This window comes from Carcharodon carcharias, chromosome 11 (assembly GCF_017639515.1).
Source record: "Carcharodon carcharias isolate sCarCar2 chromosome 11, sCarCar2.pri, whole genome shotgun sequence".
In the NCBI taxonomy this organism is placed as follows: Eukaryota; Metazoa; Chordata; class Chondrichthyes; order Lamniformes; family Lamnidae; genus Carcharodon; species Carcharodon carcharias.
Window position 1 is genome coordinate 24890935 of NC_054477.1, and position 13878 is coordinate 24904812.

Genomic DNA, 13878 nt, shown 5'->3' on the forward strand with positions numbered 1-13878 from the left:
TTGGGTTTTAGTTCCTCAAGTTTTGCTAATACTTTTTCCCCTGATGATATTAATTAATTTCCTCACTCTTATTAGCACATTGGTTACCCTCTATTTCTGATATGCAACTTGTGTCATCTACTGTGCAGACAGGAAAAATATTTGTTCGATGTCTGTCATTTCCCCATGATAATTTCTCCTGTCTCTGCTTCAAAGAGAAAAATGTTTACTTGAGATACTTCTCTTCTGTTTTATCTACTTGTAAAGCACTTACGGTGTTATTATGTGCTTGACTGGTTTATGCATTCTATTTTTTTTCCCCCTTTTATCAACATTGTAGTGCCCCTTTGCTGGTTTCTAAAACACTCCCAATCCTCAGACTTCGTACTATTCTTACTATTATCAGTCTCTCCTTTTAACCTAATATTATTCTTAACCTCCTACATAAGGATGGATCGTTCTTGCTGAGTTTTAGTCGTGCAGTGGAATGTAATTTTTCTTTAAATGTTTCCAACTATTTATTGACTGCCATACCTTTTAGTCTTATTTTCCCAATCAACCTTAGCCAGCTCCCCCTCACATCTGTGAAATTGGCTTTAAGTTTAAGATTCTTGTTTTATGGTTGGAGTATGTTGTTTTCAAACTTAATATGGAATTCAATCGTATTATGATCACTACTTCCCAGTGGATCTTTTACTATGACATTACTAATTAACCTTATTGCGCACAAGGTATAGCTTTACCCCTACTTAGTTCTGCAGCACATTGCTCCAGGAGACTGGCATGAAAGCATTCTACAAACGCAGCTTCAGACCACCTTTGCCAATTTAATTGGTCCCATCCGTATTAAGATTAACACCCCCCATAAATATTACATTGCCTTTGATAGAAGCACCAATAATTTCTTATTTGATGCTATAAATGCTAATTTCTTGTCCAGTGCTATAACTACTATTAGGGGGCCTATAAGCTACTCCAACTAGTATTTTCTAACCCTTGAAATTCCTAATCTCCACCCATACTGATTCTACTTCCCGATTTCCTGAGCTAAGATCCTTTCCCAGAAATGACCTTACGTTGTCCTTTAGCACCAGGGCTGCCCCTCTTACCTTTTTCCATTTGCTCATCCTTTGTATAAACCTGGAGTATTTATTTCCCAACCTTGGTCAACTGGTAACCAAGGGCTGAATTTTGCTCACCAACCCCCTTACCTGCCCCCCCACCCCACCGCCCAACCCCCGCCACCCCCCCCCCCCCACCACCCCCCCCCCCCCCCCCCCCCCCACCCTGCCCACTACAAAAGTAGGTTCCAAACAGACCAAAGTAAAAAAAGGTCAACCAACAGCAATAACATGCGAGGGCTGACTCAAACGAACAGAGAATGGGACTTCGGCCCTTTAGTGAGAGGAAGTCCCACCCTCGAGAGCTGCTAGCCAATCTGATGGGCCGGCAGCTCTTAGTTGTCCCAGCAGCACCATAGCTCAGTAGTCAGCACTGTTGGGACAGCAAGCAGGCCCTGGGAAGAAGAACAATGGACCTTTGAAGGCCAAGGTATGTCCTGGGCTTTTAGGGCAGGATGGGATTGGGGAGCCTGGGGGTGTGGGGCAAGGGTGGCACAGGATCGAGTTTTGGAGACCAGATGGGGAGGCACAAAGGCGGTGTTATCATCTCAGGGGGTTGCCCCCAGTGCACAAAGGAAATCCCCCCAAATAATGTGCCCCCTCCTTCCCAACAAAATTATTTGAAAAGCAGCCTTCTCATCCTCACCCGCCTACCCATACCAACTGTATGATGGCATGGACAGTGTAATATTTACGTCTAAAAACAAAAAACAAAAAACTGCAGATGCTGGAAATACAAAACAAAAACAGAATTACCTGGAAAAACTCAGCAGGTCTGGCAGCATCGGCGGAGAAGAAAAGAGTTGACGTTTCGACTCCTCGTGACCCTTCGACAGAACTAGGCGAATCCCAGGAAGGGGTGAAATATAAGCTGGTTTAAGGTGGTGGGGGGGTGGGGTTGCGTGGGGGGAGAGAAGTGGAGGGGGCTGGTGTGGTTGTAGGCAAAAGCAGTGATAGAAGCAGATCATCAAAAGATGTCACAGACAGCAAAACAAAAGAACACATAGGTGTCGAAGTTGGTGATATTATCTAAATGAATGTGCTAATTAAGAATGGATGGTAGGGCACTCAAGATATAGCTCTAGTAGGGGTGGGGGGAGCATAAAAAATTTAAAAATATTTTAAAATAATGGAAATAGGAGGGAAAAAGAAATATCTATATAATTTATTGGAAAAAAAAAAGGAAGGGGGAAGAAACAGAAAGGGGGTGGGGATGGAGGGGGGAGGTCAAGACCTAAAGTTGTTGAATTCAATATTCAGTCCGGAAGGCTGTAAAGTGCCTAGTCGGAAGATGAGGTATTGTTCCTCCAGTTTGCATTGGGCTTCACTGGAACAATGCGGTCTCCTCTACATTGGAGAGACCAAACGTAAACTGGGCGACCGCTTTGCAGAACACCCGCTGTCTGTCCGCAAGAATGACCCAAACCTCCCTGTCGCTTGCCATTTCAACACTCCACCCTGCTCTCTTGCCCACATGTCTATCCTTGGCTTGCTGCATTGTTCCAGTACGCATGAAAGAGGGCACAAATTTCCCTGAGTAAAATGCTGCCTCAGGGAGATCGGCTCAGGTTTGAAAGTTTCAATAAAAAAGGGGAAAAAATTGCTGACATGTCCACTCATGTGCCACTGTCACATGAGCTGGAACATGTCAATTTCTTTTATTTAAACATTTTATAAAAATTTTAATACACACATGAAACCTCATCCCGCCCGTGGATGAGGTTTCATGTCTTTTCAGAAGCCCGCCAGGGTTCCCAGCCTGCCGCCCGATTAAGGTTGGTAGCAGGTCCATTAATCACGTTAATTACTTTTTTAATCGCCTTAATATGCCTTTGACAGTTTGGCTGATTCGGCTGCACGCCCGCTGAACTGAAAACCTAAATGACGCGTGGTGACATCGGGATGTACGCCCGACGTCACCCTGCAACATTTTACACGTTGGCGAGCGGGCCCCACCCCCTGCTCGCCAACTGGAAGATGCAGTCCTTTAAATTAGCATCATACCATAGATCTCTCTGTGCAGTAGCAAAACCTGTCCTCTTTTATAGAGAGCTGATGACTCACACCCAAGTTGCAACTGCTAAGTCAGCTTCCTGCTACAGTGATTAATACCTATTCACTTTCAGTTGATTGACAGTTAACTGTTACTGACAGGCAATTTCTGTTAACTAGGCTTCTTAACTAGTTTACAATTTTAAAGTTCTAAATCAGAGTATGACTGCTAAATGAAATTATAGCTTGAGAAAAACTTAGCAGAGAGATTCCCGCCTGCACCAAATTCCCAAGGTAGCACGTGTACCTCAAAGCACTCTGTAGCATGGAGCAATAAGAGTGCTCCATATAACTAAGAGAAAGAAAACTTGCATTTATATCATGCCTTTCATGACTTGAGGATGTCCCCAATCGCTTTATAGCCAATGGAATACATTTGTAGTGTAGTCATACTTGTAATGTAGGAAAGGTTTTGTGTAATTCATTGTTTGGCTTCTTTTCCCTTGCAGGTGGATGTATTTATTATTCATATTTATCAAAACATTAAATTCTGATATTTTTTCCTTGTAGCTTCTTGCGTTCTGCTCCTTCACATCACTCCCTTCCTTAAATTCCACCTCCTTGGTCACTCCTCTTAATATCTCCTTGTTTCTCTCAGTGTGATTATCTTCCAGATTATGTGCCATGGCACATCTTTCCAATCTAAAGGTGCTATATAAATGCAAGATGCTGTTATTGTTTGGAGCAAGATGCTACTCTGAAGGCTTCTGGTGCCATTTGACCCTTGCTGTATTTTGTTCCTCTTCCTTTTGCCTCTTTCTCACCACAGGGCCTGGATTTTGCAGCATTCACTGGGCACATGTTTGTTGGAATCGTCTTGGTCCTCCTTGTGTCGTTTCCCTTCTTGAGGCTGCTTTATTGGAACAAAAAGCTGTACAACAAGGAACCGAGTGAGATTGTGGGTGAGTCATTTTATGACGTCCCTTTGGAATTGCTTTTCTTTCCCTCCCAATGATTTGCTAGCTTCTTACTTGAGGGCAATGACCCCCTTTAGGGTTGGGCTGCAATGCCTTAGATTCTGGCCATTATGCAACACCCTTGCCATGACAAGCTCAAAGGGTGAGTATCAGCAAGCTATTTGTTTGCAGGGATTGACATAGTTCAGACAGATTCTCTTTCCTCTTGATATCAACCCCAGCCAAGGGTTATTCCAGAGCTTCTTGACCACATTGCTTTGAGATAATTGTCCAGATCTTAACAAGGAGATGGGTGGAGGGGTGTTGGAAATGGTGCTTGTGAGCCCTGAAGTGTACCTGGGGAGGATGGGGAGTAGGGAGGACCAGCCGGGCCTCATTTCTATAAACTTTCCCTGACTCCTGCCCAAACCGGCTAGATACATTGCTGGTTTGATGGGCGGGGGAGTGAATTTGGGGTGGCAGGAGGCTGCTACACGGGCCCATGGCAATGGTCCAGGGTAATTGGGTAAATGGGGAGTTGGAGGACTACTCTTTACACACCTGGCAGAGGGAGTTTTCCCCATGCAGGACAAGGGAGGCATGCTTGTTCTTCTAGGCCCACCGGGAAACCTAAAATGCAATTTAAAAACTTACCTGCAGCCACCTTGTGGTTCAGCAGCCCCCTGACAACAGATCAGGCCTGACAGGGGATTGTGATTGTTGCATACTTTCTTTCTCACTGTCAAGTTGTGGGAAGAAACATGAAAGAAAACCCTTTCTTTGCTAGATTCCAAATTTGACCCAGGATTCCTTTCATAAGTTGAAAGTAACAGCAATTTTGTTGATGTCTCTTCGCACCCCTGCAGTGGGGAGGCGATGGAAGGTTTCCTGGCTGATTATCAGCCCATCGAACCGCATCATGAATGCTCGCCAGAAAGTCCTGGCATGCGACTTGAACCCAGAGCTTCTGGCCTAGGGCTAGGGACACTACCACTGAGCCACAAAACTGCCAGTAATGGCAATGATACTTAGTTGGGACAAATCACTATTAGTGAGAATAATATGAGGTACATGAGCAAGACAGGCACAGCGCTGTCAGGGTGAAACTCTCAATGATCGAAACAACCAATTTGATTCAATCCCTATGGCAAGTAGAACCAAAATCATGTGGGTGTGTAGAGAGAACGGAAAAGGGAATTGATTCTGGGACTAAATATAGAGGAGCAGGCATCTCTCGTCACTTTAGTTCAAAGAATTATTTGGTATGTTGAAGGTAGGAAATAAGTAGATTTTCCCATTTTGCTTTGTAATTTAAATGTACTATTAAAATGAAGATTAAGGAGGTTTAGATCCTCACACATATTAGGACTGAGACTGGAGTTATACAATTGTTACACACCCTATTTTTTTCCTCTTGGCGAAATGGAGGACAAGGGATTTTGACTTCTGCAAATTGCATTTCATTCTGCTGAGGACTCCTGAACTCCAGTCTAATGAGACCAGCTAAAGTCTATTCTCACTTCTACCATCTATCACAGATTGTAATAACGTAAATCTAAGCTGTCAAGGGATTTAATTGGGGACACAGTGCCACGTTCTAAATACAGGCACAAATGAGAAAATTTACCAGATTCACAGTCAGCACCAGTCAGCTAATGCATTCAGATTATTTATGAAGCTAAAGGTTGCTTTATGGGCTACAGTTGCACTAAAAAAAAATAAAAAAGATGTTTCTATGTTGCTTTGCATGTCTTCAAGTGAAGGCCTTGTTATTCACTTAATGGGAACTCAGGTCTTTTTTTAATCTGCGTTTCTATAGCAACAATCCTGTTATGCTGATCTAATTCAGTACGAAAGACATCAGTTCTATAATTTCTGGCACTTTCTGGAACTCATAATTTTGTCCCTTTTGTGTAGGACCAGTAACACACAGCATTAATAAATTAATGAGAAAGTTATCTTAAATTGTCTAGACAAATGCTTAATTGCATCCTAGGTGAAAAATATTCATTGGTCCTGCATCTATAATTATCTTGATGAGTAGAATGCAGCCTAATGAAGAATACAATGTTTGTATTTATCATCCAAAGGACAATGCTAGAGTTTCTGTCTTTTGACTGTGGATGGACAGAATATTGAACATTCTGCTTAGTGAATTACTTGTGGTGAGGTCACTGCCTTTATCACGGCCACACAACAACCAATTTCAGAGTACACATGAATCAGCAGTTAATTGGTTTTTTGGTGATATTGGTTGAAGAACAAATGTTGGTTAGAGAACCTCCATCATTGTGGCACACCCCTCACGATTGCACTTGACTATCAGCTTGGATTATGTGCTCAAGGCCTTGGTGGGGGTTAGGGTTTGTTGGGGGGGGTTCAAAATTAAAACATTCTCAATCAGAGGGAAAGGTGCTACTGTTTGTGCAAAGTTGATATCTCACAGTCCCCTCAATCATTATCAAGTCTAAAGTCAAACACAATTGGAGTATATTTTAACTCTCCTAGTGAAATGATTTTTCAGGCTTCAGTTGTTTGGTTTGGTTATTTTGCCTTCAATAACATTGCAATTGTTGCTGATATGACCTATCTCCCAAAGATTGAAAATGATCTTATAAAGACTGATGGTAGAAAACATATTTTGGCAATACTATTTTATATGCATCTCCACCTGGAATATCCTAGACGTATACATCAATGTGATTACTTTACAATTGACCAAGGTCAGCAAAAGGTTTGCTGTGAAAATATAAGTTCATTTTCATATGATTTGATATAAAATTATATTCATATTTGCACTGCAGACACTCTTGAAATGGTTTGGTCTTTGAACTGGTATTTAAGAAATCATCATCTCGATGGACATAATTTTCTATTTGAAGGTTGTACAATTATCCTAGTAAACAATTCCTGAAGAAACACCGTACAACACTTTAAGGGACATCCAGTTCTGCAGAGTTCTTCCTCAATGATCATGTCTAATCCTTTACAAACCGAGTAACCCTTCTCTTTAGGCCCATTAATTACCATGCAGCATCTTAACCTGAAATGGCGAATATGTCCCAGTACACTAGGAAACTTCAATACATTATCACAATTTTACTTCTTCAGTACTATAATGACTATTTTTAAAATATACACCATGAAAATTGTACTGTCTGCATGTTATATTTTGCATAATTAAATGAAACTGATTCCTATTCAACAAGAATGTAAGATAGGTATAGATGAGTGAAGCTTTTGACCAATCCTAGCTCATCAACCGAGATAAATATTAACGTGCCCTATCAAACTGCTACTGAAGTGCTTTCAAGATCTTGGGCTGGATGCAGAAGATATTTATTAGAATGCTACCAAGAATGAGGGCCTTCAGTTTTGTGGGGGGAATGAAGAAGCTGAAATTGTTCTCTTTAGATCAGCCAAAGTTAAGGGTAGATTTAATGGAGGCAGTTAAAATTACAAAGGATTTTGATAGAGAAGATAAGGAGTTGTTTTCACTGGCAGAAAAGCTAGTAGCCAGAGGAACAGATTTAAGATAATTGACAAAACAACCAGGGAGAAATTAGGAGATTTTTCTTTTTAACAAAGAGCCAGCATAGGCCTGAACAGGAAGGACACCTCCAACCCTCAATAAAGCCACCAAGGTTTACCTGGCGGCCTCACCATGTGGCATGGGAACTACCCCGCTGCTGGTAAAATACCAGCGGCAGTGCAAGGAGGCCCTAAAGTGGCCATTAATTGTCCACTTACGGGCCTCCAAGGACAGGTGGGTTGACCAGTGCCTCCCCCTGCTACTGATAAAATTCCAGCAGAGGCAGGTAGCTGACGGGTATGGTGCCCAACCCCCACCATCGCACCCAATTTTTTGCACCCCTGCATCTCCCAGCATGCAATTGGGGTGGGGGAGTACGTAAGATTCCTCCGTTATCATTGTGCTCACATGGTGACTAGGACTGTACGCAATACTCGATGAAAGGTCTAACCAACGTGCTCTGATGAAATGTGAATCTTTTGGTTTCTTTCTTCTAAATTTTCAGATTCTGGCTAACCTGTTTCAGGTTTCCAGCATGTGCTGTTCCTTATCTAGTCATAACTTGGTACTAAACGCAGTGTGCTGTGGAACCAAGTGCAGCAGCAAGGAATTTTGTGATCTCCTTTGAAAGGAATATTCTTTTAAAAGTTATTGAAAATGAAATATTTTGGTTGATGCTGTTACATTGACAGTGTAACATTGTCAAACTTGGAATCATGGCTGGATTACTACATTTCTATCCCTTCAATTAGCATCTCCTTTGATCCCCAAATCTATTCATAGAATCACACTGCACAAAAGAAGGCCATTTGGACCATCATTCCTGTGCTAGCTCTTTGAAAGACTATTCCAGTTAGACCCACTCCCTTGCTCTCCCCTTGTAGTCCTGATTTTTTTTGGCCTTCAAGTATTCAGTTCCGTTATGATAATTGCAATTGAACTATTGAATCTGCTTCCACTGCCTTTTCAGGTTGCCCAGTGCATTCTAGACTATAGCAACATAAAGAAAATTCACATGTCCCTCTCCCATTGTCTTAAATACGTGCCCTTGGTTACGGACTTTCCTGCCAGTGGAAATGGTTTCTCCCTATCTATTCTATCAAAACACTTCTTAATTTTAGAATTATATGCAACATTCAAGTTCTGCTCATTTAGAAAATAATGTATAAATCTGCTGTTCCAAATTGTTGGACTTTTACAGCGAGCCTTTTCATTTTAAAACCTCCATGAAGAGCAAAGCTTGGAATGACTGGGAGGGAAGGCTATCGGAAAACCCAGCAGTAGCGAGTAGCTCATGTCAAAGTTGCCTTTTAGGATTGTAGATTGGAAGGAGAGAGAGGTGACTGAGGGAGGCAAAGAGTTCAACAGATTTGAGGTCCTGGGAAAGCCTCTATATCTCAAAATCTTTTTGCTGGTGTACTAATATGCGACAAATCCTGGTATAGAAATGTCATTGCTGTCTCTTGTGTCTGTCAATTTGCTCCACTCTGTCTTTGTGCTATGTCTGTCCATTAAACCTTCTCATTTTGTTCTTTTTTCCCCCAGAGCTGAAACATGAGATTCACGTGTGGAGACTCACAGCTCAGCGTATTAACCCGGCCAGCCGAGAAGAGACTGCAGTGAAGTGCCTGCTAATGCAAAAGGTTCTCAATCTGGAGAATGTGCTCAGGAAAAAGCTTAGGACCTTTCAAAGGTTTGTGTTTTTCTGTCCTTTGCTGTTTAAGCTTTGTTGGCAAGGTTGTAGAATTGCAATTAAATTATAGCCTGCTTCAGCAGTTATCTTTACATGGGAATCCCAGTGGGACTCTTTTTAACTTCAGCAGGCCTATCAACTTTAAATGACTTTTTGGATGACTTACTGATCTGCATTTAAATACAACTGATTTATGCTCATATCCAACCTCATTGCTTCCTTTCCCATTGCAATCGTCCAACACCTGTTAGTTGTGCCATGTTTCACGCTGATTTAATTCTCACCATCTCACATATATGGTAGCAAGGAAGAAGAGTTGGCACGCACCAGCTGACATTACTGCTGTTAATGAGTGGCATTGAGGTCTGCTTATTGACTAAAGTCTGGAATTCTCCTGGAAATGATTAACTTTGTTAGATAACCCAAACACCAAACTGTTTCGGCTCTACAATTGTTCAATTTGAGCAGCTTTCTCCTGGGCCTGTGTCTCCTGAATGCATCAAACCATCCAAGTTTGTGGTTCAAAGGGTGGTAGCACTTCACTTGCTTGAACATTAACAAGCCGCCAGTGCAGGCAGCCTCTTTGGTACCGGGAGACATCCCAGAAAAACAGACCTTAACATTTGTGACCTTTTGCCAGAGTTGATTGCTTTATTGAATCCAATGTTCCTCCTCTGACTCCTATTCACTCACTACAGTTTGGATGTCCGGAGCATTTAGTCTGCTCATTCCCTGTTGTCACTAATATATTGGAGTGAGGTGCTAAACTTACTGGTACAACATCTAAAATGATTCACTGTTCATTGATTGTCTAACAGGTATTCTAAAGCTAATCTGTGCTACAACATCCTATAGACCAAATACAATTGACCACAATTTTTGAGTACTTTCAGTGCAGACAAGACAAAAGCAATGTAGACTGGATTGGCACATCGATCAGATGCTTTCCATTCCCAAATAAGTATTAAAATAAGAGAAAAGCCTGAAAGGAGGGAGGGAAGTAACATTTTGGGGAAGGAGTTCCAGAGAGCAGGTTCATAGTGGCTGAAACATCAGCCTCTAAAGACAGAGCAGTAGGGAACAAGCAAAGTGAAAAGATGAAGGCTGGGACTTATGGCTCAAAAAGGTTTCTCAGGAAAAGACAGGGAAGAGGTTGAAATGAGGCCAAGGGTATTGAAACCTTGCTGGTGCACAGAAAGACACTGAAGCTTAGAGAGGTTGGCTAAGATGGGTATAGGAACATTGGAACATGAGTAGGCCATTCAGCTCCTCAGATTTGTTCCGCCATTCAGTGAAATCAGAGCTGGTTTTAATTCACATTGACTCCATACCCTTTATTAACGTTAGTGAGTCAGGAGTGTGATGGTGTACTCCTCACTTGTCTGGATGAGTGCAGCTCCCACAACACACAAGAAGCTGGATATTGTCCAAGACAAAGCAATCCACTTGACTGGCACCACATCCACAAAGATTCACTCCCTCCACCACCGACGCACAGTAGCAGCAGTGTGTGTACCATCTCCAAAATGCACTGCAGGAATTCAGCAAGGCTCCTTCGACAGCACCTTCCAAACCCACGACCACTACCACCTAGAAGGACAAGGGCAGCAGGTAGCTGGAAACACCACCACCTGGGAGTTCCCCTCCAAGTCACTCACCATCCTAACTTGGAAATATATTGCCGTTCCTTCACTGTTGCTGGGTCAAAATCCTGGAATTCCCTCCCTAACAGCACTGTGGGTGTACTTACATCACATGGACTGTAGCAGTTTGAGAAGGCAGTTGACCACCACCTTCTCAAGGGCAATTTGGGATGGGCAGTAAATGCTGGCCCAGCCAGCAAAGCCCACATCCTGTGAATGAATAAAAAAAGATCTGTTAATTTAATTTAAGGTTATTAATCCAGCTGGCAATTTTTTGTGGGAAAAATCTCAGTGCAGAGTTCTGGGTTAGCCAAAGTTTGTTAAGGAAGGTGGAAGGTAGGCCACTCAAAAAAACATCTCAGGAATCAACCCTTAACGCGACGAAAGAGCGGATATGAGTTTCAGTAACAGGAATTTGAAATTGATAAGCAGGAAAAGGCAGCACACACCATGATGGTCAGCTAGAGATATTTCTCACCCACACCTCTCACCATCCTGGGAGAAGCAATAGACAAGAGGATAAAGCCAGTGTTCATAAGGGGAAAAACAAATCCTGGAAAATTCATCCCTGAACCCTTGGGCAATGAAAACCACCCGAGGAGATCATATGGACCATATGTGAGGCATAGCATAGCAGTCAGAAGCAGGGTAACGTTTTGGCCCTTCTAGCCACCATCCCTGAGCAGCAGTAAGTTTCTAGGTGGCAGTCAGGATGGGGAAACCAGGGCGATACATTTTTTTCTTTCCTACCCAATAAGCTGAGGCACTGATGCCAATGGAATACTCCAAATGTCACCCTGGTTGAAATCAGCTAACTCATCACAAACTGGGATTTGAATCTGCACTCCTCTGGTCAGTGGTTACTTTTTGCCTCATCATATGGAACATTAGGCACTACTATCAGTGAGATCTTCAACTCTGTCTTAATCGTATAGACGAGTTAAAGCACTTAAATCATTAGAGTCATAGAAACTTCCTCGTCCTCCTCCTCCTCCTCCATGTACCGCCCTAAGAAGGCATTGGCGACAATGGATCAGTTCATGATTACACGTGGCAAAGCACTGCAGTGGTTTGCCATTACCTCTGCAATATGGCTGGCCAGGAAACTCTCCTGCTCTTTACTGCCTATCATCAGGTATATTGGAAGAATTTACAGGTTGATAACCAGCCTGTTTGGCCACATTATGAACTTGCCCAAGACATCCGCATCCGAGAAACTTACAGCACAGAGAACTGGGCTCAGAGGGAGCATCCTCATGTTATTTTAGAACGTGGATCTCACATCTGGTGAGGTCAACATGATGAGGAGTTTTGATAGAATAGAGGGGGGGAAACTGCTTCCTGTGGCAGTTGTGGAAATATCTGGAGGGTACAGATTCAAGATAATGGGCAAAAGAACCGTGGTTGGGGAAGATGAGGAGAATTTCTTTATACGCGGTGAGTTGTCCTGGCCTGGAATGTGTTACCTGAAAGGGTGGTGGAAGCAGATTCAATAGTAACTTGCAAAATGTATTTAGATATGTACTTGAAAAGGAAAGGTTTACAGAGCTACGGGGAAGAGCAGGGGAGTGAGACTAATTAGATTGCTCTTTCAAAGAGCCAACACACGATGGGACAAATGGCCTCCTTCTGTGCTGGAAGACCTTATGATTCTTTATCTTGGATTTAGATGCTCATCACATATGTGCAGCCCTGGCCTGTTTGTGGCATTGCGCTTGGGGCACAAGAAAAATTCAAAAAGGCCACATAAAAGACAAAGCTCAAAAGATAACACTGCTGCTGTGTGGAATAGTGGAAATGCAACAATTTCAAAGATATTTGCTCCTTTCTCCACATCCATTGATGCACTGTATTTCAAGCGACATATTCTGATTTATGGTAAAAGCACTTCTGTTGTTTCTTAAGTACTTTCAAAACAAATAGTTCATCTGAAGTGTCCAGAACACAGTTATGTGTTCAAGGAAGTTTAAGACCAATCAATTTCCATTGAATTTTCTTTATCTGTTCTCAGCATTTGGGCAATGTTGGCAACCTTACATTTATTGCCCCTCCCTAGATGTCCTAAAAACCTTCTCCTTGAACTGCTGCGGTTTTCTTAGATTATTTAAAGGATGTAGGTGTTGCTGACAAGGCCAGCATTTATTGCCTATCACTAATTGCCCTTGAGAAGGTGGTAGTGAGCTGCCTTCTTGGGCAGAATCTTCTGCCTGTCGGGCGGGCTGGTTGGGAGCAGGCACGGGGTGGGTGCGGAGTTGATCGCCACCCGCGATCAGCTGCGTGCTGCCATTTTACGTAGGCGGGTCAATTAAAGTTGGGAGGGCGGCTGGTGATGGAGAGGGAGAGTCGGCACGAAAGAGCACAGAAATCTCCCTGAGGCATGGAGCTGCTTCAGGGAGATCAAGTTCACATTGAAAGTTTAAAGTAAAGACAGATTAAAAATATTTAGACATGCCCCCTCATGTGACAAGCTTATGAAATGTGTGATAAATATTTACTAATTTAATAAAACTTTCATGAAACCTCCTCCCGCCCGTGGATGAGGTTTCACAAAAGAGGCGAAGGCCACCCGGGCTCCTTGCCTGCCTGAAGCCAGCCTTAATGTTGGACGGGCAGCCCTGTCCATTTTTTAAATTACTCTCCTGATGGCCTTAGCAGGCCTTTGACGGTTTGGCAGGAGCGCAGCCACCTCTGGCATGCGCCCGCCGAACGGAAGGTCAGAATGATGCGCAGTGACTTCGGGACGCACACCCGACGGTCACCGCGCGGCATTTTACGTGCTGGTGTGCGGGGCCCACGCCCACACACCGGAGAGAAAATTCTGCCCCTTAAATACAACTGAGTGGCTTGCTGGGCCATTTCACAAGGCAGTTAAGGGTCAACAACATTGCTGTGAGTCTGGAGTCACATAAAGGCCAGACAGGGCGCTAACAGCAGACTCCCTTCATTAAATGAAATAAGTGAA

General features: G+C 43.0%; 1 protein-coding gene across 1 annotated transcript in view; it reads left to right on the top strand.

The window, feature by feature from the left end:
• Positions 1-13878, top strand: part of oca2 (oculocutaneous albinism II) — a 530409-nt gene that overhangs the window by 323780 nt on the left and 192751 nt on the right. The window contains exons 15-16 of the mRNA XM_041198655.1: positions 3922-4054; positions 9126-9273. Of these exons, the coding sequence (XP_041054589.1) occupies positions 3922-4054; positions 9126-9273 (281 nt within the window). The remainder of the gene's footprint in view (positions 1-3921; positions 4055-9125; positions 9274-13878) is intronic.